The following is a 26,119-nucleotide window of genomic DNA, read 5'->3' as shown; positions in this document are numbered from 1 at the left end:
AAAAGTGTGTCAATGTTTAAAGTAGTTATACATAAGGAAATGTCGGATAGAGATGAAGGGAGCAGCAATGACAAATGAATTGAGGACTTGTTGTCAGGAATGGAGGAGTATGTGAGTAGGTCTATTGTATGTCAAGCATGTTGTATCTCAAAAGCACTGCTCAAAGAAATGACTTCATACCCCCTCCCCTCCTCATCACTCTACTCTGCCAGTTGCGCTTCCAAAAACTTGCAGCATAGGGTTTGTTTTAGTCTTTTTTATGGGATTTTCTTTTTAGCCTTCGCACAAGTGTGTTCAACTTTAGGCCATTCTTGAGTGGGGATGTGTCACTGACTCGCCCACATTATCTAATCACTCACTACAACAGATAACAATGAGACTAATAAAAGCTCCACTGCTACTTGTTTGAGTCTAAAAGTGTGTGTCACCTCTTTGAGATGCCTTAAAATTACTTTTGCTTATTGCCAACAAATATTTGATCCTACATAAAGAGTCAAAATCAAGCTTGGAAAGTTGTCCCTGTAGGGGATCTGAGCTAGTCACAGAGGCAAGTCACATTTTTGCTCCACTTTTTTCAAATGTTCAAATGTTTTATTCTCATGGTTCAAAGAAATGTTCCAAATTTGTCTAAATAGTGTCAGCCCTATTTTGTGTACATTATTTCCGTTTTATTTTTTTTTCGTTTTTTCTGGGTGTGAACAGGGTTTTAACAGATTAAATCATACGTATCACAGTGAAACTTCAGACTTTAATTCCCATTAATGATTTTCTGGTTGGCTGAGGTGATGGTGGTCCACAAAAGCTGAAGGAAATAGCTTCTCCCTGTTGCGTGGCCTCTCAGGGACTGTCATCACTGGCAAGTGAGGAGGTGCAGCTATAGCGAACCTTGTGCCATGTGCCAAAAAAGAAGCACATGACTGTCTACACCTTCCCCCAGAGGTAGTAGTCCATAAAAACAACAAAAATACACTGTAGCATAATTATATAAGTAGAAATGGAAAGATTTATAAGCATCCTATACAACTCCAAAGTTTATCTTTCTTCTCCAAACTTCACATGTCTAATCAAGTGTTGGATTATTTGGGGTCTAGTAATTTCCATGACCCATTTCAATCAGACTTTGTCACAGCAGCTAAATCATCTTACACAAAGGAGTAAGAAATTCAATTCCCTTCACTCGATTTCAGTGTCTATAACCTTTTGTGGTTTAAGATCAAGGTGACAAATAAGTTCATGCTAAGAAGTAGTACGTGCCAACGAGTGTTCAGCCTTAAATGTATTTTCTGAGCATCTATAAACATTGCTTTATTGTAAACGCTCCAGCCTGTTCACCACACAGGAGCTCAGATTCCAGCACCAACCCCTCTCTGTCTGTCCACATCGACCGTTCTCACCACTGACATTTCACATTGCTCTTAACAGGAAAACAACAGGTGTAACTAACATTAATGATGGTTCAGGTCCAATAAGTCATAAAGCACAAAAAACATCATAAAACATCACACAATATACCCAGTGAATCTTATTTGAAGAATATGCTGTAACGTTTAGGGTACAAGACTGCTTGATATATAATATTTCTCCTCAGATACTCGACCATTACTGACAATAATCCATCAATTCATTGACCTTCCATTATGCTACAAAGTGTTTATTCTAATCAATGCTACAAATACCCTTATCTTGATGATATTCTCCTTTACACTTGACATCTATTGCACTTCTGTCCGTCCTGGGAGAGGGATCCCTCACATGTGGCTCTCTCTGAGGTTTCTACCTTCTTTTTACCCTGTTAAAAGGGTTTTTAGTAGTTTTTCCTTCCTGTTGTTGAGGGTTAAGGGCAGAGGATGTCACACCATGTTAAAGCCCTATGAGACAAATTGTGATTTGTGAATATGGGCTATACAAATAAAATTTGATTGATTGATTGATACATGTTATAATCACTGATAAAGTTTTCTCCAAATATATACTTATCTAATTCATTTTGTCAAATTATTATGACGTGTACATTTGCCGATGAAAATGTTCTAGCTGGTCCCAGCATTAAATTGTTCCACCTTTTCCTTGTATCCTGCACTGTGAAACAAGACTGTCAGTCCAAAACCCCAAAATTAGCTGAAGAGCTTTTGAGTCCGCACCCTGTGTGACTGCAAAACTTACATACCCACCTCACAGTTATAATGAGTATATACTGTAATATTATCAGTGTTATAGACCTTCACAGCAGCCATTTTTACATTAATATTGGGTGAACTAATCACATTATTGAAGTTCTATTCTATTTAGGTATAGAGTCTTTGTTTACAACTGTGTTTACCATGTCAAAGTGGCTGCTGTGAAAAAGGCTTACTATCTCTCTTTACCACACCTCAATTCATGCCACCCTAAGATCCATCCATCATCTTTAGGGCTTATCCTTTGAGGGGGGAGCCGCAGCCAATCCCAGCTGACACAGGGCGAGAGGTGGGGTACACCCTGGACAGGTCGCCAGTGCATCACAGGGCAAACACAGAGCAACCATTCACACTCATATTCACACCTACGGTCAAATGCCTGGTTTTAGGAATGCCACATCCATTGCTGCTTTCAAATCCAGATGGAATTCGTCTTTAGTCACAAGAGCCTTTAACTAAAATATTTGGGAAATCTAGGGCCATCATTTTCACATATCTCCTTTAACTTAACTTTATATATACTTAACCTCTTTTAGTCAATTTAACTCTTATATTTTGAGCATTTTTTAATTTTCTTTAAAAATGTTTCCACTGAGTATTCTGATCTTAAATTGATTTCTTTTCATTTTGTCTCTGTGTTGTTTTTAATGTCCCTGTACAGCACCTTGAATCGACCTCTGTGTGCTTTGTGAATAAAACTGCCTTACCTTGCCTGGAGTCTATAATTACCCTAACACCGATCTGCATGTCTTTGGCCTGCTATGAGGCGACAGTGCTACCCACTGCTCCACCATGCCACCACCGCCTAAAGATGTTGTTCCAGGTGAAAGGCATTCCTGTTGAATAACCTCCCAGGCACCATGACGAGAGCAGGACTGCTCATGTTCTACACGTGTGCATAACTATTGTTTCCTATGGGATTTAACAGTTTGCAGTGCTGGAAGGCGTTAGTGCAGCTCAAACCTAAACGAGCATTAAGGCTGTTTACTTTGGTGAGTTGTTAGTTTCGTGAGTTGGCTTGTTTTCTCTGTTTGGCAATGATCAACTTAGGAGCATGTTACCATGACACGCTCCTCTTTTATGACCTTTTTTGCACATTCTGCAGATTATGTTCCTGCTGAAATGTGCAGGACCCCACCTCCACATCACATGCACAGAGTCAGCCCCTCGTAGCCACCCATACAGTACTGTCCCTATACTGTGCATATACAGTACACACAATTTCCAGTTTATTAGGCCCACTTAGATAAAAACTGAATTCAGTCTAATACAACAGTCCAGCAACATGAAGATGATGATGTCCAGTGTGTGTTGACATGGTGAAGAGAGGTGTGGACTCAGCTGAATGATCCATTCAGGTGTTGAGTTATGTTATGTTTCACTGACATAACTTTAAATATCTGGCTTTGTGGAAATAGAAATTGTTAAATCCTTCTTTTAATTTTTTGAGAAGACAATTGTCCCTCCTGTGTGTCCAGCTGCAACATGTGGTTTCTCTTATTTGTCTTCTGAGGTCCTTTGTTTACTTGTACACGAAACAACTCGGGCTGGGTCTGAAAGGCTGTTGATGTGGCCCAGTAAAGCTGATTGAGACACTCTGTGTTATGCTAGGCAAATGAAACACATGACCTAAGGTGTTTACTGCAAGCTGCTGACCCCAAACAGTGTAAACACTAGAACAGTCAAATCAAAATGTTCTATTATAATCCCTTTTTTTTTTTTCATCACTCAAATTGGCCTGTCACAAACACACAACACTGAATGTTTGATACCTAAAAACACTAAATGGAGCTTTACAGTAATTGATTGACATCAGATGCCAAAGAGTGTCAGGCTGGAGCTTCTCACTGGAAAGGCCACTGTTTTTCTCTTTTATGTCAGTGTGCATTGAAAATCTTTGGGTTTTGAATCGTTGATTAAACACAACAAACTATTTGTGATGCATCGCCTTGTGCTGGAGGAGGCAGATTACTAAGTACCAACATTTTTGCACAATATGCCCAAATCATATATTTTATATATATTCCCAGTTAGTGAAAATAAAGTAAGAGACATAAGGAAAGTGTTTGCTGCACGAGTGGGATTTTACCTTTGCATCGAAACCCAACAAAATACGGTATTTGCTCACAGACGTTTGCATATAAACAAATTGCTTCATGTTATTGATTATCCATGAATGTATATCCATCCATCAATTTATATAACACGTGTTTTACCCAGGATATACACACAGGGAAACCCCACCTGACCTAAGGTGTATGCAAGCTGTTAAATAGTTATTCAACAAAATACTACTAATACTAATAGTTGTTGCATGTAAACATATTGCTTCATGTTATTGATTATTAATACATGTATATATCCGTCCATCAGTTTAAATAACACGTGTTTTACTCAGGATGTACACACAGGCCACGTCTACAGCTACAACACAGAAACCGAACTAAATGTGCTAACATCAATTTTACAGTAATCCAGTAGCCGATCAAAACATTGTCGTGTAAATAGATTTCCTATTAAAAGGCCAACCCCCCCATGCTTGACTCACCGGCTGCTCATCCCTGCTCTCCAGCGGGGGCTCCGTGGCTGCAGCAGCAGCTGTTGCCGCCTCGCCCCCGCTGCTGCCCCCGCTGCCGCTGGCCGGTGGCTCGGACAGCTTCTCCAGACACGCAGACCCCAGAGAGGAGCTCTTGTGGTGGGACTGCACCAGCTGAGCCACCGTGGGCTTGTCCAGGAAGGCAGTCTTGTGCTGGGAGGACGACGGCAGCTTCTCCCGCACGAGTCCGGAGCCGCTCGCCGCCGCTTCTCCGCGGAGCGGAGCCTCTGTGGCGTCCACGTCCCCCCGGGAGGAGAAGAGCAGGTCGGGCTGCGAGGAGGAGATCACCCGGTCGTGGGCGACGTTCTCCCTCCGTTTCATCATCTTGAACATCCACATGCCTCGCTCCCTCTTGTTCTCCGGGTCCCTGGCGCCCAGCTTGGGGCTGAGCAGCGGCTTGGCTTTGGCCTGGAACTGTTTCCACAGCGAGTTCTGCTGGGACGAGCTCCTCTCATCCTCGTCCCCGTCTCCCCGCTCCATTCCCGCCTCTGCTCGGAGCTCAGCCGGGCTGTCACGCCGATGTGGAGGCTATGGATCCAGCGACAAACTTATGTAAGCTGTCTATTTCCCTGTTCAGCTGCATGACACCTCGGTAGAACTGCAGCGGAGCCGAGGGTTTCGGCTGCAGCGCTGGTGGTCCGGGTCCAGCCCACTTTTAGATTTACAACTCCAGACAGACTATTGGATTTCTTCGCTGTCACATCAGTGAAAAACAAGCTGACTGAGCTTACACTTCACAATGTCATCATCACAACTAAACACAAATATCATCATCACAACTAAAGATGAATATCATCATCACAACTAAACACAAATATCATCATCACAACTAAAGATGAATATCATCATCACAACTAAACACAAATATCATCATCACAACTAAACACAAATATCATCATCACAACTAAAGATGAATATCATCATCACAACTAAACACGAATATCATCATCACAACTAAAGATGAATATCATCATCACAACTAAACACAAATATCATCATCACAACTAAAGATGAATATCATCATCACAACTAAACACAAATATCATCATCACAACTAAAGATGAATATCATCATCACAACTAAACACAAATATCATCATCACAACTAAAGATGAATGTCATCATCACAACTAAACACAAATATCATCATCACAACTAAACATGAATATCATCATCACAACTAAACACGAATATCATCACAACTAAACATGAATATCATCACAACTAAACATGAATATCATCACAACTAAACATGAATATCATCACAACTAAACATGAATATCATCACACCTAAACACAAATATCATCACAACTAAACATAAATATCATCATCACAACTAGATATAAATATCAGCATTTCAACTAAACATAAATATCATCATCACAACTAGATATAAATATCAGCATTTCAACTAAATATAAATATAAATATCCTCACCACACCTAGATACTAATATGAAAGTCATTTCCTTTAACAAATACAATTTTCTCCACCTATATAAGCTAAGTATACCCCTCAAGTTATATTGTTTCAACATGTCAGTCCTGTTTGTTGTTTCTTTCTGTGAGTAACTGATGGTTGAATGTTTCCTCTGTTTGAACTGAAAAGACATTCTGTTTTAAAGGGATAGTTCACCGAAAAAAAGAATTCACTCATTATCTACTCACCATTATGCCGATGGAGGGGTGGGTGAAGTGTTTGAGTCTTGTGTTTTTTTCTGTCGTTATTTTTACCTTTGAAGAATCAGTCACCAGTTACTTCATTTGTACTGGATTTGGCTGCAACGCTGTTTACCCTGAAACTCCTAAAGTGTTTTGTGGACTCAATCACTTCACCCACCCCTCCATCGGCATAGTGGTGAGTAGATAATGAGTGAATTCTTTTTTTCGGTGAACTATCCCTTTAAACAGAATACTTTACTATAACGGTCAGTGCACGGCACAGAGTACTGTATTGCCTGTCTGTATCTTCTGCTATAAGTAGAGTTATTATTTTATTACGATGATTGTAAGAGTGGGTGGGTCCAGGTGTATGTCTGCATTCGTCTGAGCTCAACATGAAGCCACAGAGTCACTGTACTGTGAGTCACAGCCCGAGCTGAGCTGACGCCATGAATGAGATCTGTATCAAACTATGTACCCCTTTTTAAATCTCCCGAGATCACAGCTATAAACGTGTGGAACTCAGGTTTCCCATTTACACAAAGAAGCTCGGGACGTTCTCGGGCTATATTTTTTCATGCATCTTTATTAAATATTTGGGTGAAACAGCGCCCCGTGAGGCTGTAGCAGAACAAGAGAACCTGATTGATGGTCTGAGCTCCTGTTTTCTTCTCTGTCACATCTGACACGTGAACAACAAACTGACTGAAATTATTCACCTTATTCTCGGTGTAAACCAGGGTGTCACAGAGAACCTCCGTCTTGTGTTAGAACTTCCGGAAGTCACATAGCTGTAGATTGGTAGACGAGATGCGTGTGAACACTAAGCCTACAATTATTTGAGAGCATTATATGTTCAGTTAGATGACAATTTATTTAGATTATACATAAAATCCTTAAAATTAGTGAAGACAGCCATAGCACAAAAAATACATCATATTTTGAAAACCTTTCCCATGGAATTAGATAATTCATTATTTTACCCTTGTGTCACATTTTATTGTGTTTACCTATTTCTATTTAATATTTGTAATTTTATTTTATTTATTACTATCATTACCTTGTAATACATTCGGTTCAGTACTTGCCGTTGAACTTTATTATGAAATGTTTATGTTCAGTAATTGTCTGTCAGTGCTTCCTCTGGCATAATATATATACCTCAATATTCTATTGAAGATAAAGTTGCCATATTTGTTTTCCGAGCATTTTCACTATAATTGAAGTGTAACTTTTTAGAGGATGCCATAATAATTGGAGGAAACGGTTTTTATAGCAGGAAAGCAGTGCAGCCCTGGAGCCCCGTACAACCCACATCCACCTCCGAACACAAAACGCAGCCTTCAGGCTCTGGTTGAAGAATTCAAACCTAAAAAAAACCCACCCAAGCATCCTATTGTTTCTTCATTTCACTTTATGAATAGAAAAGCACTTCTCCTACCCGGAGAAGTGGCTTGGATATGAAGCTCCTTCGAACATGTCAAGTGCTAGTCCAGAAATGGGGTATATGAAAGTGTCAATTATCAGTTACTTCTGTTTACATTGGTTGGTTAAGGAAGTGAGCGAACAATTTGTAACTTTAATAACAATAGTAATCACAAAAAGCAAAGGCTGTCTTAATTGTCAGGCTCCCATGAATACGCTTTGTTATGAAGCCACGCACCTCAAAGCTTTTGGGGGGCTCCTTGTGCCATCAGCCATTAGACTGCATAACCTCACAGCGCCCTAGGTAGAACACTAAATCTAGATTTCAAGAAAGAACTGCTGCACATCTTCTACACTGTATACTTCAGGAATGGAGAATTACCCAATAACACAAACTTGGTCAATATATATATATTGCACATTTTTGAAAAAAAGACCTATGTATACACAGTATTATTTCTACCTATTGTATATAGTATTTCTATTTTTGTTCATATTTTTACTCTTACAACATTTTCCCCCTTGCGCTGCCACTTCCTTGTGCTGCTGTGTCATTTATGAATTTCCTCTAGAAGATTAATAAAGGTACATCCTATCTTATCTCATCTTCAGTATGTGTACAATTTGTAAGGGTAATAATAACAATGCCAAAAACCAAAGGCTGTGTAAAGTTTGTTTCCAAATTAATTCAGTAGTAGCAGCTAGTTCTAGAAATGCTACTTATAAATTATCCCAAGGAAATACATGGCTGTCTATGGCTGGCAAAGCACAGATAAGCTCAATCACCATTTGCCTCTTTTTTGGATGATTTCATAGTTATACTGAAAATGTCTCATTTACAGTAGGAAACTTTGTCATATGTTTATAAACTACATATTAATAACGAAATACAATTGATTGTTTTTCTAGATAAAAATGCAACAGACATCATGGAGCATGAGACCATGGATGACCAGGATGTGCCATACTCGCAAAGAGATGTTGGAACCCTGTGGGAGGACCGCACCGCACACTTAGCAACCAGAGCTAATCCTGAAGGCTCCACCCGATGCCTATGTCCACCACTCCTGACCACAGAACTCAGTGTGCTGAACCTCTCTACAAGACTCTGTATACTGACTTGTCACTCCCTGCTTTTCATACAGTGGCTTACCACCTTGTAGCTCTCTTCAAATATAGCCTTCAGCTTGATCCTACAGACCAGCTTCTGTAGACTTTGATGAAGTTAAGGCTTAATCTGCTCCAGGGAGACTTGGCTGAGAGGTTTAATGTGTCCCAGAGCGTCGTTAGCCGAGTGTTGAGCTACTGGATTGACCTATAATGGAAGGAAATATGAGGCAATACATTCTTTGGCTTCCAATGGGAAACTATCCGGGCCACCATGCCCCAGGGCTTTAAAGAACACCACCCAAACACAACATGCATCATAGACTGCTCTGAGACCCCACTCCAAAAGGCCTGGAATCTGGATGACTATAAAGCCACTTCTATGGCCATCAAATACCTGCAGGCAATTGCATCCTGTGGCCTTATTATGTTCATTTCCTCTGCTAATGGTGGCAGGACTCCTACCGTATGAGTAGTGACAAACTCGTTACATCTGACTCAGGGTTCCTGGAGAACCATCCGTGATCTGCTGTTTGAAAGGAAGGTGAAGCTCACAATACCTGGCTTTACTAAACAAGGTGCACAGCTTTCTGAAGAAGACACCACCAGCACAAAGAGGATTGCAAATGTGAGAGTTCACGTTGAGCGGATACAAAAGACAAACGTTTAAGTGTTGATTTACAAAAGAGAATACATGAACAGTAAAATGTTAGAAAATATAATTACTTATTTACATAAAACCTACAAGATGTGTACAGTAAAATACGTGTGTGTACAGTATTCAACAATAAACAACATTTTGACCTATAGGAATACAGCTTACTAGCGACCAGATGGGGTTTAAGTTGACTGGTAAACCTTTGATGACTAGTAAAATGACTAGTAAAAATGTAGCTGTTTATCTGGTATGACTACAAGATTAGCATTATTGCTAACCATGTTGGTGTTGTTCTTCCCATCCTGCCAACATTGTGCACACACGCAGCTTTAAACAGGCATCTGGATGTTAGTATTGCCATTGGTGTCGAGCAAGTTAGCATGTTGACTTCAGCATTTAGCTTTAAGACTTTACTTGGTTACAGTCTCACAGAGCTACTAGCATGGCTGTAGGCTTGGTGCTTTACACGATTTGCCCCCAAAACCCCAAATAAATAATTGAGACGAAATCAATTTTCAATGCAGCTTTTAGTTTATTAACAGAATTAATTCAACATTACGCATTTCTTAACACAAAGGTGATTATAAACTATAAACATGAAGGAGGTTATGTTGCTGATTAAGCTGTCTTTCATTTAACTGCAGTGGCTTTGAGACAACCCTCAAGTCCTTCTAATTAAAACTGTCTTAAAATGCAGTTAAAAAAATTAGTACAAATACATAAATTTAGGACAGTTTGGTTTTTGAAAAATATTAAACAACACAGAATCATCAATCATCAGTTAAGTCAATCCACACATTTACTCAATAGCATATAAAATCAAGTGTTATATTATTTAACCCTCACTTACCCTGTTTTACTTTGAAAAGTGCTATATAAACAAAAGTTATTATTACTATCAACATAAAGTCAATCAAATTTCCTTTAATGTTTTTAATTTACATCTACTGCATACGTATCTGCACCAGGAATATATATATATATATATATATATATGAAGACAGACGACATGACAACTCCCTAAATGTGAAGCCAAAGTCTCGATCACCACCTGGTGGCGTACTGCAGTATAGGTGATAAATCCTGTCTCATCCATGTTAGTGGATCGGACAAGGACAAAGTACACATCAGATACATTTTTCACAAAGATGGTTTATGTCATTTTAGGCAATTCTTATTTAGGTGTTGTATTTATGTATTTGCGGTAAGTTTGGTTTTAATTATCTCCGCCCGGGAGGTTGTGTTTTCACCCCTGTATGTTTGTTTGTATGTTATATTGTTTGTTTGTAAGAAAGATTAAACAAAAACGACTGAACACTAAACTTGGTGGAAGGATGTTGTATGGGTCAGGCAAGGATCCATAGGTAGGGAGGTAGGTTTTTTTTTCAACATTTTCGTCATCTAGTGTGTGAAAATTTGGTGCAGCTTGATTGGGATTGTTGGGCCTTGCCAGAGGAATGTGCTGGAGTGTAGTTATTTGATGCAGTTAGTTATTTGATGCTATAAAAGCGGGTGAAACGTCATGGTTGACAGCTGAGACCCACACATCGGTGAAGTCAGCGAATCGGTGGTTCCTCGCTACCAGGGCTTCATCCCACGATCACTACTTTACAGACTCTGGCTCAAATGCGCAAAACATGGCAGCAGTATCCAAGATAGGTTCACCTCGTTTCTGGATAGTGAGAGGAAGTGGAGACGTCTCTCTCTACATACAGTCTATGATTGAAATACATGTGATAATATCTGTAACCGCTATGGCAGATGGAGAATTAATGATAATGTTGATGATGTAATTCTGTATATCATGCAGCCAGACTCAACAAAAGTGCTCTCAAAATTGAATTAGTACTTTGCATGTGGGATTGATTTTACATTAGCTTTGCATCTTTGATGATTACAGTTCTGATTGTACATTGCAATACAATTTGGTTTGGTCAGATTCATGGTTAAAGATTTTAAACAGTATTTGGAGGATCAGCATTGGGGGTGTGCTGCATTCATCTCATTAAGTATTTCAAGTACTTGGGAATCTACTGTGATCTAAAGGTAACAAAGTAAAATCAACTCTATTGCTTAACTTAACTCACTTGGCTAAAGACTGCAATAAATAATAAACTATTTTCTGTAAGGTTCTATCATGCCAAAACATTTTAATTAAATTAAAATACATCTGCCAGCATGCTGTCATTCCTCTACAGTTTCTTTGTGACCAGTGCTTTGAATATCAGGTAAAATATTGAACGAAACATTTCTTAATTTCGTCCTCTGAAGAGATGGCATTAGGGAAAGTATCAATCATTGCTGTGTTTGACCCTCTTGGTTTGTCTCCTAAATAAAAGGTCAGAGGTCACAGGTCCTGCTCATGCATCTGCTGCTGCATCTTCTGGAGCATCTGCTGCATCCTCTTCAGCTGCAGAGGCCAATGACATGGTGACAAGGGACAAGGGACAAGGGACAAGGGACAAGGGAGAAGCAGTGGGTGAGAGACAGCTTACATAATAACACACATGGGTCATCAATTCACATCAGCATCTTGGTTATGTAATACCTGTTGCCATGTATTATCCATTGTCTGAGGTTTAAAAAGGCGTCATACAGGATTATTTTTCCACTCACTTCTTCATCTTTCATTTTGATGATTTTCTCAGTCTCCACATCTGGAGTGGGCAGCGACAGGATTGGGATGGGGCTCTCCACCCGCTTGTCTGCATTCATCTTACTGTAACACGACAGATCAACATGAGGCATGGCAGCAGCACAACACTGGCTCATGAAACTGTGAGTGGTCAGAGTCTGGAGTGCTCAAATAGCAGTGAAAAAAGACTTTGCTCTGGGGGCTATTTCATAGTGAAATTCTTAAAATCAGACCATACATGTAAAAAAAAAACATTTGTAGTAGAAACCAGTCTTCTTCCTGTTTCCACCTTCACAGAGGCAAAACACCTGCGCAGAAAGTAAATAAACCCACTAACAAATAAGTATGGCCACCAGATGGCTCTACAACAGATACAGAAAGAGCAAACAGATGACATGGATGTATACAAACATTGGACAGAAACAAATGACAACTTGTTAATAGTTTGGATTGAAATTGAAAGGAGGGGGGAGCGCTTGCTTACATATTACTGTCAAAGTATTAAAGGTACACATATTAGCTATACTGTCATTTCATTTGTCATTAGCTTCCAAATAAGACCAGGTTATTTTTGTTGCCTTTACCAAGGAGGTTATGTTTTCATTGCTGTCTTGAATAACTTGAATGGAGCGGATTCCTTTAACATTGCAAGATAGGGCTTTTTCTGTTACTTTTTGTGAATTTCTCAAGAAATATTGGAGAGATCTTGATGTAAAAAGTCAGGCAAACTTAGAGGACGGATATCTACAAGTGTGTGAAATCTAACTTGACTTGATGTGGATTTAAGGGCACAGTTGGGCCTTGGAGAGGGTAAGCGCTCAACTGAGTGCTATTCCAGTTGTCTTATTAATTTGTTGTTCCAATTAGGACTCCTCCTGTCTTTCCTGTCTCTCTCTCTTCCCTCTTCTTTCATCCTTCGACCCATCACCCACTTCTGGACAATAGTTGCTGGGTTCCACAACTCTAATGATGGAGCCCACTATAGTGATAAACCTTTAACATGACAAATTGTGAAAAGTGGTGACACAACAGTGTTCAAAACATCATCTTTCACATTCAGGTACAGGAACTGTAGGCTAGTATTAAACTAGTTAGCATTATTCTCATCAGCGTCTGAAGATAAGCCCCTAATATCTTTAATTGTATTGGATTTGGCTAGTACACTGTTAACCCCTGAAACTCCAGCAGTGTTTTGTGGACTCAAACACTTCACCCTCCCCTCCATCGGCATAGTGGTGAGTAGATAATGAGTGCATTTTCATTTTTGGGTGAACTATTCTTTTAAGTTTAATTTTGAATGCCACTACAGACCCATCATCCTCACACACAGGTACTTTCACTATGCTGCCTGACATGCTGTCTGCTAACCAATCAGATACCAAGAGACAAAAAAGATCTGTGCTGCTTCAACAGAATTTTGATCCAATTATTCTGAAATTTGTAAGTATTTAATTATTTGGAGGAGTTTAACTTAAACTGGTAATTTTATTTATACTCAGAGCCGTTTTGTGGTGCAGTTTATCACACCACAAAAAAAAGTGAGTAAATTTATTTGTTATATTATTTCACAGGGGCACTGTCACCTCACAGCAAGAAAGGTTCCTGGTTCGAATCCCAATTCGGCCAAATTTAGCTGCAAACAAAAGTTCCCAAAAAAAGCCATATTTCATGTATTAGCAGTCAGGAAGGAACTGCCATGATATCAGAGGTGGAGGACATTCAAACAGATCCAAGAAGGATGAGAGTGGGTTCAATCTGCTTTCCTGGTTTCATGGGTAAGGGGAATTCCACACCAGCCTCAAGCTTTGGCTAAAGTCTACAGAAATAACCAATGATTGTATTATATTTCTTATGTGGAGTTTATCTATCCCATACTGATGTGCTTCTATGAATTGTGCTCATTTGTGTATTGTGTAATGCTCAGTGTTTTATTTTGTCTACCAGCTAATTATTTTGAATGGTGCACTGTCCCTGCAAAAATGAACATAAGCATGAAAAGGAAATGAAAAGGAAAAAAGGCCACTAAAGCAAAGTAAAGGGCTTTTTAGACAAACATCAGTCAGTGTGTAAACACACCTGGTCATGGTCTGGATGCACTGAGCTCTGTAGTTTTCGTAGTGGCAGTCATTGGTGATGTCCTTCAGGTCGTGCATGTGGGTTCTGATCAGCATGGTCCTGAGCTTCACAAAGTCGCAGTGGGACGGGTTCTCCACTGCACACAGGAAAAGATTGACTTAATGCAAACCAATGTTGTCATGGTAACTGAGACCTCAGGCCTTGTGCAGAGGGCTGGGGAAGACGGACACTAAAGTCCAGTTGAGAGATTCTTACCCTCCACGATGCCCCAGGGGTAGAGCCTCCCTCTCACCCTCTGACCTCGGGCTTCTACCACAGTGTTGCTGCCGATCACTGCAAACGGAGTGCTCTCCTGCACCACAAACACACCACATGGAGACATGTTACTGGAGACTTCACTCAAAGTAAACTACCAAAGTTCAATAAGTTTACCCAGCATTAAGATTGAAATAGTTCAATTCTAGCACTAAATAAAATCTTAGAAAGGAGAAGGAAGCAGAAATGGATATTGCTATTCTGGGTATTGTCTTTTAGTATCCTGAACAGGCATCTCACACTAATAACCAGAGCTGCCAGATATGGTAGTGGAGGAGAAAAGCATAACATTGCCTGCTTAAATGTTGTGCTGCAGATGAGAAACATGTTTTTGACTCACCTTCAGCTCTTTATCTTGCTGCTTGAACCCCTCATCTTCATCAGAGTCGCAGTCAGGGAACTGGTAGATCTTTATCCCATACTTACCTATCTCCTCTCTCAACTAGGACGAAGCACACACACATCAAAGATATGTTGGACAATAGGAACACACACACACACACACACACACACACACACACACACGCGCACACATCCTCTCACTGAGTGCTAGTTTGTGGCTGCCCTATATAAAAGCTTTAAAGCGCCAGATAAAATCTTTCACCACTAAAACAAGCTGAAAATGGTTCTCCCATCTAGTTTCCAATTTGCATATTTGTTTATTTGCACATCCTAAACAAGGCAGAGTTGTGAATTATGTCAAAGCCATGTTAAGTCCATGAAAGGGAAACATGTATAAATATGTAATTTTGATATAGAGCTAGCCCAGGTAAACAATGAGTCTACCTTAGCATTAGAGGAGGGAGTGCCTGTTAATATCTTTATTGCTAACTAATGAGCAAGTTGTGTCTCCACAGTGCAGAGGTACTAGTAGATAAACTGTTATTCATCAAGCAATATAGTCGTTACCTCCAACAAGGAGGTTGTGTTTTGTTTGTCTTGTCAGGATTACACAAAAACCACTGGATGGATTATCAAGAAACTTGGTGGAAGGACGTTGTATGGGTCTAGAAAGAACCCGTTTAATTTTGGTCACGATCCAAATAACTGATGCAGGAATTTTGTTTCCCCTTTTTCTCAGTGCATTAGCTTTGGCACAGTTATGCACTCTTAGGGCGCCATTCTAGTACCAATATGTAACCACCAGTTTGACCCTCTCTACCACTGAGAGACAATTAAAGTTGTTTGTGCAGAATTTCTTTATGCTGATGACGATTTATTGTTTTAATTAAAATTTCTCCCCCGAGTTAAATGTCAATATGTTGATAAATGGTACATTTTTCACGAGAATTAGATGAGATGATAGAAATCAAACTCATGTGCGTGAGTTAAATACAGAGCTGGGGTTAGGAGGCTGTAATGGCAGCTAATTCAAAAATACACCCCTGAAATGAATCAATTTGTATTGTTTAATTTGTACAAAACAGAAAAGGATGGGATGATGGAGGGAGTTATGAATCATGTGCGGTCTGACCTGCTCTTTGAGTTTCTTTATCTCACTGGGAGTGAGACAGTCTGCCTTAGCGATGAGAGGAACAACATTAACCTTGTCCTGCAGGGCCTTCATGAACTCCACATCAACTGGACGAAGCCTGCAGGAGGACATGATCTTTACTGAGTATTTTAAGGCATGCATGGACATACAATAGATACAGTGAGTACACATGCCAGTGTGTATATTACCCGTGTCCGAACGGTGGAATGAAATACAGGCAGCAGTGCACCCTGTTGTCCTGGATGTTTTTCCTGTTGAGTCCGCTCTCATCCCTGAAGTACTGTTCAAACTGCAGATTGATGTAGTCCGTGACAGGCCTCCAGCTACCAAACACAAACATGTGGCTTTTTATGTAAACTCAACAAACTTTTTAAGTAATAGTTTAGACAAAGATCGATCAACACAGTGAAGGACAGTAGGTCTATTCAAGTACTGCAGCACAGATCTGAGCTGCTTGTAGTTTTCTGAAGTATTTTCATTTTATGCTTGATGTATTAATAAGGAAACATTTAAAAACTAGAAACTTTTTACTCCAATACATTTATCTGATGATGTCAGTGAATAGCCACTTCACAGAACAGGTTTATGAAATAAAATGCAGAGTAAAATAATAGCACCAGCAAATGCAAGTCCCCAATGCTTTTGACCACACATAAGCACAACCAGCTAAAGAACCCCAAACTTATACAGACTGAAAAGTACCAGTATGTTTTCCGATGAGATTACTTTTTACACCTTAATAAAGGCCTACTTCCAAAATATGAGGATACATCCTCACCTCAGTTAATGTGAAATTCTACATGAAAGCAGATTCACAAACAGTAGAAACTAGAATTGTAACCTTACAGTTGTAGAGTGTGTGTCCGAATAGTAATATCCTACTGAATCTCACATTTTGTTCCTAAATTATAATGTTGAATTATGTCCAGAAGTGTTTTTACAGAACATTATGATGGCACCGTAAAGTTGACCTTTGACCCTTTCAATATAAAATGTCATCAATTCATTATTTTATCCTCTTAGACAAAGTAATGTGTTGATTCTTGAGTCCTGGCAAAAAAACCATTTCATGAGGTAACAGTGGCCTTTGACAATGAAAATAAAATCAGTTCATCTTTTCATCTAAGTGAACATTTGAGCCAAGTTTAAAGACATTCCTTCAAGGCGTTCACAGGAAGGAGAGAGATGGACGGCCAACCTGTAAACATAAAGCTTCCAGTGACGCCTGTCGCTGGTGTGTGGACATTAAACAGAAGCAACAGCAGATCAATACAACAGGGCAGTGAGGCCGTGAAATATAATCAACGTCTTAATCAAATCAAATCAATAGTGTAGCTGTGGAAAAACAAATGGAGCGAACATGGCGGACGGAACAAAAAACGCACAATCCCTCATGATAAAAAATAACAGCTTTAAGAAGAGAGCTTTTCTGGCTGGTTGTGGTGAAACTGCAGAGTTCTCACAGGAAACGCTGGTCGGCCGTGCACAGGCTCATATGCAATTAAAATGAAAGTCTCCAGGGGACATGGGGACATCAAATCCCCACAGTTCAGTCATGCAACACCTTATTGAATTTGCTGTGTAAAAGAAATCTGGTGTGTGAAAACAACAAAACAGAAACAGAACAAAAAGGAGACCTCCAATTGAAGGCCCTGCAGGACAAAAAATGGGCAGATGGCAAAAAACTTTCTAACAGTAACATAAACCGAAAAAACTTTGAAGTTCCATTTGACTTTCTAATGCACCAAGAAAAATCTTCACACATATATGTTACCATGGTTAACCAGAGGATATGCACAGTTAAACTGACCATGATCATACGTGCGCTCTGCTTAGGGCTTCTGCAGTGTTCACCAAATAAAATACTTTAAATGAGTGTTTCACCGCATTCAGAATGAAATTTATGGTCACACCGGTTAAAGAATGAGAGAAAACCAGGCCTAAAACTTTAAGTAACTGACATTTATATCATATTTTAATTGACTCCATTTTGACTATTAAACCAAGTTGTAAGAAATACCTCCTGTTTGTTTGATTTAAGACAGTTAAAGCTCAAAGATGTATCAGTTTAGTATCAAAGACAGTGGAGTCTCTCCTTTGTGCATCTTAACAACAGTACAGGTAACGTGTATTTTTAAACATACGTCCGTTCTTCTGTCTCTTCCTTCACTTTCATACGCCAACCACTTTCTCTACTCTCCCTTCTTCCCTCTTTCTCTGTGCCATCCTTCCTTTCCTTTAATCCCTCTCTCCCATACCGATCTTCATTTTGCTTTCCTCGCTCCATCACTTCAGTCTCCATCCTCTTCACTCATCCAGCTCTCCTTTTTTCAGTGTCTCATGCTGCAGTTCCCAGGTCTGTGATTGAACTTTTAAGTGCTTGTCTGGAAATCCAAATATTTAAAACCTCAAATCAAACCATTTCTTCTTCACTTTCCTTTTCTGCTCTGTCTTGAAAACGTTAGTCTGCCCTCTTCCTGTCCTCTTTCATCCCTCCTTCTCCCACCTTTTCTATTGTCCTTTCTCCCCCTTTGCCATTCTCCTTTCCCTCGCTCCTTTCAGTCCCCCTTTCACACTTCTTCTCCTCTTATTTCCTGTTCCCTTTACTGTCCTCCTTCCACCCATATCTCACTCCACTCATGCTGTGCCACTTCAGGTCTATTTGCTGCTTGACTGGACAAACAGAGGATCCAGTTCTGCAGTTTACCGACCATTGCCAGATGGCTCACAGCTTTCACTACGACAGACTATATATGACTGCTCCCCAACAAGTGAAGACGCCATCGCTCCCTGGTGCCTGGCTGCAATATAGGTCATGAATCCAGCATCCTTCATGTTAGTGGGCTGGACATGGGGCAGCTAATAAGGCAAATACGCGTTACATATTTTTTTGTCAGAGATAGTTTCTGTCATCATCGTTCTTATCAGACACATTTTGTCTAAGTTGTAATTTTTCCACTAGGTTTGGTTTTGATGTTATAAAAGAGGATGAAAAACATCACGATGGCTCCATCTCCATGATCCCTACGGCACAGACTCTTGCTCCAAATGCCTTCAACGGTGCAACATGGCAGCGTTCATATCTGGGACATTTTGGCATGATTTCTGGATAGTGCCAGGAAGAGGGGATGCATCCATCTTTACTATGGTGACAACACAGAGCTGAAAAGGCAGGGTCACATCATTGATGTGTAGGGGAACAAGTTCAATCAAAGGTCCAGTATGTAAGATTTAGGTGAAAGGGATCTATTGGCAGAAATTGAATAGAAAATAATCCTAGTGATGTTTTCACTAGTGTGTTTCACCTAAATTGTATGAGTTGTTGTTTTCCCTAGAATGGGGCCTTTATATTGAAATACCTTATCCTCCTCTTATGAGTTTTTATAACAACTGAAGGTTACCACAGGTTCTCGTTCATGTTTGGAAGGGGAGGGTGGGGTGAGGGGGATTCAGCTGCAACATGCAGCTTCACCACTAGATGTCACTAAATTCTACACACTGAACCTTTAACTTAAAGGGGACATAGCATGCAAATTCCACTTTGTTAGTGCTTCTACAGGTTAATGTGGGTATCTGGCATGTCTACCAACCCAAAAACTCTGGGAAAAAAACACTTGCGCATTTTGTTATAGTTCCTCTAAGTCAGAAACGTCATGCTTGAGCGACTCGATTGAGCTTCCTGGGTTTTGTGTCGTAACAAGGCACTGGAAGTCTCCCTACATGGCCTTGGCCATGTAGGGAGACTTCCTGTGAGAGACATGATTTTAAACGATAGTTTAAAATCATGGGAGAGAGGAGGGAGAGCTAGCTCATTAGATTTAAAGGAACAGGCACTCAAAACAGGTCACTCTGTGGAGGGCTGTTTTATACAGGGTAAAAAGGGTGCTGTTTTAAATGATCCTTGTGGTATTTTGACCAAAGTATGTTACAGACATTTCATTAAGACCCCAAGGAACCATATCAACTTGTGGTAAAATGGGCATGCTATGTCCCCTTTAAAGCCAGAGAAAGCTAACAGTATTATTTATCATACAATCTCAGAATGCCACTTTAATTGACCAGATCTTGGGATACACAGTAAACACCTACCACTCTGTGTTGTTGACAGCGTCCCCAAAACCCGGGGTGTCCACAATAGTTAGTTTCAACTTCACCCCCTTCTCTTCGATGTCCACTGTGTGCTTCGTGATCTCAACCGTCTGACTGATGCGCTCTGAAACATCAAACACACGGAGACATTCAACAAAGTCCATCTCCTGCACAGGTCTCTTCAGTCTTATCTGGGCTGGAGACAAAAACAAAAATCTAGATATGGGGACATCTGATTGGACGGTGACTCACCCTCAGCATTGAGTAGTTTTCTGTCTTTATGCAGATCAGTGAGGAACAAGCTGTTCACCAGGGTGGATTTACCCAGACCAGACTCCCCTGTAATACACATACACACAGAGGTGAAGTACCGTACTTAAGAACAGTTTTATGGGAATTCTACTTTACTTGTTAATTTTCATTTGATGCTGTTTTGTTTTACTTGTACTGCACTACATACACTTGCAAAAACAGAGACAAAACACACAATAAACAAAGTTATGAGTTTGATTGACACAATATATATAAGTACATATTTAAGGAGGAAATGAAACAGCCAAATCTGATGCGTATGTTGAGTAAGTCAATTTAACCTCCCTGCAATAGGTGCAAACTTAAGTTAACCAGTTAATCATAATTGTATAAAAGTACTGAATATACAGATGAGAAAGTTAGCAGCTAAGAGATAGCAATATGTATGGATTAATGGATAAAGGTGAATAAACTGTTTAAATGCATGATCAAACAAATACAAACAGTTACAAGGTCAAAGAGATAAGCGGAATGGGAATTCTGTGTGTGACAGCAACTTTTTTTTGCCTCAATACAGGAATCTGGGGGCTCCAATCATCAGACCTGTGAATGGTAAATGGTTTTGTATTTATATAGATATAGCACTTTCCTAGTTTTGATGACCACTCAAAGCTCTTTACAGTACAGTTTTACATTCACCCAATCACACACACAGCCATACAGTGCATCTATTAGCAGCACTTTGTTGTTCTATGAGGAGCAATTCAGGGTTCAGCATCTTGCCCAAGGATACTTCGGCATGCAGATGGGGAAGACTGGGGATGGAACTGCCGACCTTCAGGTTGGAGGACGACCGCTCTACCCCTCAGCCACAGCCGCTCCAAAATTTATGTCTACAATTTAGAAACCTTCAAAAATTCAAAGCTATTAAACTTGTGTTGTGTAAGGGTATGTCTGTGGCACGTCCTGGAGTTTTCATGTCTTTACCTTGAACTAAAAAGTTGTTGTATTTTGCCTGAAGACATCTCCATGGCAATATTCAGTCATGATAGCTTCACCTACTGGACACAGGTAATGACTTCTTCTATCACTGGGCCCAATCATGCAGTTATATTGTATATGTATATATCTCATCTGAAACTGCTTTCAGACATGCAATGAACTCTGGAGAATGTCCGGACATTATCCAGGAGCTGTATGTGAGAGTTGATGTCTAACAACGGCTTATATAAAGCCTATATATAAAGTATTTTAAAATGACGGTGCTGTGCACATAAATGTGCAAATAAATGTGATTTGTCTTTCCTTATGCACTCCAGGGCATGTACACAGTCAGATACAACAAATAAATGGTGTGACATCACTTCTCACCTGCCACCATGAGGGTGAAGTCAAATCCTTTTTTCACAGACTTCCTGTGCACCTGGTTGGGCAGCGTCGCAAAACCAACATAGTCCTTTTCCTAGAGTTACATGGAGACAGAAGTGCAGTGTTAAATCAGCGGCAGTGACTCTGGCTCAGCAGCAGTAAGTAAATGTATACCGATCATGATGGCTGACACACAGGCTGCTGGGTCACATCTACTCCTTTGTGGTACAGCAGCTGTGTTAGTAGGACATTCCCATGATTCTCTTCATGTTTTATTGAAGTGGCAAAGAGAGTGTGGTGGAGCGACTGGGAGCATGCCCTGGGGTACACCAAGTATTCATAATGTAGAGAGGCAGGCAGCCACTGGCACTAGAGGAGGGGGGTGGTGAACAACACAGCAGAGACATACAGTATATGTGAATCCGAATACTTAGAGAGAGGAGGAAGAAAAAGGTTAAACAGGGTATGTGCAGGTCTTGAAAGTCGGTTTGAATTTAAGACTGTTGGGCCTTTGCAGAGGTGCAAACTACTGAGTGACCTTCTAGTTGAAAAGGTTTTGTGTCTCTGGTTTTGTGTCTCTCATTATTATTTAGTTTTTCTTTGTGAGAGCATTTTGTGGTCCTTTAAATCTCTGGTGATTTTGTGAGTTGACTTGTCCCTTTAGCATCTTTCAGACATGCACTGAACTGTGGAGATCCCTCGGGCCATTGGGCATGTATGTATGTGTGAATGCAAATGTCCGAGTGAGAGCCTCCCGAGTTTCTGCGGGCTTTCCCCCGGCTGGCCCACAAATGAAAACTCCACAGAACGTCTGAGGACACAGCGGGAGATCGAGTGGGGGGTAAAAGACAATGTTTCTAACACACACAAATATAAAGAAAACAAATATCTCAGGATGAAAAAGCGGTGCCATCATCTCTGCATAGGAATGAATATGTCACGTCCTGCCTCTGACAGCTGGGCCACCCCTCACCTCGTTGGGAACGCATCTGAGCATTCATGTCTGAAAACGTCTTGTGATAATTGCATCTCTTTGTAGTCCTTTACCTCAGCTCTGTCATTTTCAAACAAGAAAGACCAACAGTCCCTTTGAGGCTCTGGACCAGGGCCCCCCCTTCTCCCCTCGGGCCTGTGCCCTGCAGGCCTGTTCAGTGAGCCATACATACAGTAGGTCCAGATCATGTTAAATACTGACAAATACAAACAGTTGAAGTTAAATAATGTACTTTATATGATATCAAAAAGTCATGATTTGAATTTGATGACTGCTGTAGAAACGCTGAGAGAACGACTGGAACAGGAACAAACAGCTCTGAAGGAGGCAGATGGTGTGTGATGTGGCCGAAGCAGACTGGTCAGAGAGAAGTGCAGCTCCCCCATCATGCACTAGATTTCTCTACTTGAGGATGCAACCAGCTTTAATGCCAAATCTAATGTAGAGAGCATTAGCTTGACTTGTCAGGGAGCGTGTGAGGAGCTGTGTATATGGAGGTGTGTGTCCGAGAGGGGGGAGGGATGTTCTCTGTGTGTTTCTGTCTCTTTGGTGTCAGTAACGCTTCCATATTGACATTTTGTCTGTGGATGCGTTTCACACCTACACACATTTCACAGAAATACACACATCCAGACTGCTGGATAACACCACGCTGCTCTGACTCAGACTCAGAGCTGCCGTCCAAGACGACATGAAAACACTGAACTGTGAAGCAGGACAATGGTAAAAAAGAATCATGAGAGGAAACTGCTCCAGGGATTTGGGGAGCTATGCAGCAAATCTGAAAATAAGGATGTTCACACTGGAGCTTGTAAGGAAGGAGATGTTTGATACTTTAGGAGATCATATGACCCCCTGAAGTCTGATACACATGTCAACATACAGCTTGTTTTCTGATATTAAGTAGCTTTAAAACTGGAATAAATCATTGTATTCCATGCTGTCTCACATGATATATTTTAAAGCTGAGTGGATTTCTTGATGCAAAGCTTCTTCCATGTGGGGATTTGCTGTATCTAACTTTAAACTGAAGGTTGTTTTTTACATGTTCTGCTGTTAGTTGGACAAAATAATGTCTGAACATGTTATTTTGGAGTTTATAACATACAACACAAAGTAATGATTAAAATTAAGCATTCAGTCTGTATCATATCAGAGAATGGTTGAATTAGTGGATGGTGAAATGAATGTCCTGCATTCAACTTTATTTAAGATGTTATTAAACAGAATCTATAGATTAATAGTCTGTCTTTAAACTGTCAGAGAAAAGTGTCTTTATTGGTTTGATTCCCAGCTTCTCAAATGTGAGTATTTCCTACTGCTTCTTTTTAGTTAGTCGGATGAAAAAAATGTTTCTGACATTTAATCACCTAAACAATCAATTGATTTGTAGTGATAATGAATTTAGATAGTTGCATGTCTAACCACCTTACACAGGATGAATAAAAGTATATCTTCATATTTGAGAAGCTGTAATCACAGAATTCTGGCTTTTATTATTGCTTAAAGGTGACTGAGAGGATTCATTGATTAACAGACTACATGACTGTCCTGCTCATCATCAGCTGCAGATTCATGTTTACAGATGTTGGACAGATGTTGTGCAATGATGGAAATGGACGTGGGTAAGTGAGCATGGGGACAAGATATGAACAACTTCTGATTTGGTCCATGAAAACTGAAATAGTGACATTGTACAGTACTACATCATGTGGCGTGGCAAGGCAACATTCTGGTTAGTTCACAAAGTGCGACAAAGCTAAGACACAAAATAAACACACACAGTGTACACACAGTGTGTCTCCATGACTTCAGAGGACATTACATTGACTTACACTACTCCTTGATTGTTACTACTTGCCTAACCTTATACCCTAACCTTAACCTTAACCTTAACCTAAACCTAAACCTAAACCTAAACCTAAACCTTAACCCAACCTTAAGTCTCCATCTTAAAATTGAATAATCTATATTATGGGGACTTTATTTTTGTCCCCATAAGGAAGACAATTCCCTATAATGTGACCGTGCAAACAGATGTAGGTCCCCACATCGTGAGCAATATGTGGAACACACACTCACACTTACACACACGTTAGTCTTTCTATAGTTCTGAGGACCCTCATTGACACAATGCATTCCCTGCTGGCCCCTTACTCTAACCTCAACCATCACAACTAAATACCTAGACCCAAACCTTACCGTGACGGAAAGCTAACTGTAACCCTATCGTAAAACCAAGTGTTCAGCCTGAAACATTCATTTGCGGGTTTGAGGACCAGACAATATGTTCTCACAACAGTAGACACACACACACACACACACACACTGTGTCACACACGCCCACACACCTTCGTCCCCTGTGTTTTCTCTTACCTCTCCATCATCTGAGGACAGATTCCAGGGAGACGTCGGTGCGTTTGGGCAGCAGGTGCCAGCCACATGCAGGAGAATGTCCGGAGGGAATAAAAGCACAGGGTGGGTTTCTGGACACTCACCGATCGATGCTTGGTGAATGTGAATGGCTGGAGGTGAGTGGTGACCTGCAGGTGCTCACCTGACCGGGGCGCACGGCTCCTGGAGCGGCTGTTGGCCGTCATGTTGGACACGCTCGGTGGAGGATGAGTCTGGATGATGAGGGGCGGCTGTGGTCTGGTCCCTTTAATGACGTCTGCACTGGGTCTCACCACTGCAGCAGCAAGATGTGCGTCCAACAGCAGCAATTAGACCTGCAGGAGTTCATCTATATCACACGCACACAAAAATCCCCGCATCCATCATTTTACACTGTGTGTTGTCGTGCGCGTTCACCGGTCTACTGGTCGTGCGCATACAAAGTGGTTGCAGTTCACATGCATCTCCAGCGGGTGGCAGTGTGACTCTGTTCCTGCAAGATTAATCACAGAGCCGTGAACAGCCTAAAGGGATAGTTCACCCAAAAATGAAAATTCACTCACTATCTACTCACCACTAAGCCGATGGAAAGGGATGGGTGAAGTGTTTGAGTCCACAAAACACTTTCACTTTTCAGTGGTATATAATGTATATATATATATATATATATACAATTGAAGTATCTGGGGACCGATTCTTCAAATGTAAAAAAACAACCATGTTGTTAGCCTAAATGTCCAATGTGATCCACACATGAATGCGGTTTATATCAGAGCAGATTTAGGCTAAAAACACAATGTAAAACACGCCATTTTGAGTCAAATTTTAATGTCGGGCTTACAGACACTTGGATGACACCTTGGGAGCAGTATGGAGG

General features: G+C 40.5%; 2 protein-coding genes across 8 annotated transcripts in view; both read right to left on the bottom strand.

Moving 5' to 3' along the window:
* The window catches only part of mctp1b (multiple C2 domains, transmembrane 1b), a 35,324-nt gene extending 29,904 nt beyond the window's left edge, over positions 1–5,420 (bottom strand). For 5 of the 7 annotated variants that reach the window (XM_035185220.2, XM_035185221.2, XM_035185222.2 and 2 more), the window contains exon 1: positions 4,726–5,417. In XM_035185220.2, the coding sequence (XP_035041111.1) occupies positions 4,726–5,253 (528 nt within the window). In that variant the 5' untranslated portion in view covers positions 5,254–5,417. Of the gene's footprint in view, positions 1–4,725 lie in introns of all 7 variants that reach the window. The other 2 variants (XM_035185225.1, XM_035185219.2) reach the window with 2 other exon arrangements.
* A 4,716-nt stretch (positions 5,421–10,136) lies between these two features.
* On the bottom strand, positions 10,137–25,681 carry sept5b (septin 5b). The gene is made up of 12 exons (XM_035185228.2): positions 25,406–25,681; positions 25,225–25,235; positions 21,858–21,948; positions 20,487–20,573; positions 20,235–20,358; positions 16,334–16,468; positions 16,125–16,242; positions 14,991–15,092; positions 14,591–14,687; positions 14,336–14,471; positions 12,241–12,343; positions 10,137–12,034 (listed from the first exon to the last, which is right to left on the bottom strand). The coding sequence occupies exons 1-12, from the start codon at positions 25,446–25,448 to the stop codon at positions 11,972–11,974; spliced, it is 1,110 nt and encodes a 369-aa protein (XP_035041119.1). The 5' UTR covers positions 25,449–25,681; the 3' UTR covers positions 10,137–11,971.
* Positions 25,682–26,119: the final 438 nt, after the last annotated feature.

This window comes from Hippoglossus stenolepis, chromosome 18 (assembly GCF_022539355.2).
Source record: "Hippoglossus stenolepis isolate QCI-W04-F060 chromosome 18, HSTE1.2, whole genome shotgun sequence".
In the NCBI taxonomy this organism is placed as follows: domain Eukaryota; kingdom Metazoa; phylum Chordata; class Actinopteri; order Pleuronectiformes; family Pleuronectidae; genus Hippoglossus; species Hippoglossus stenolepis.
The sequence above is the reverse complement of the archived record's forward strand: the minus strand, read 5'-3'. Positions and strand labels throughout refer to the sequence as shown.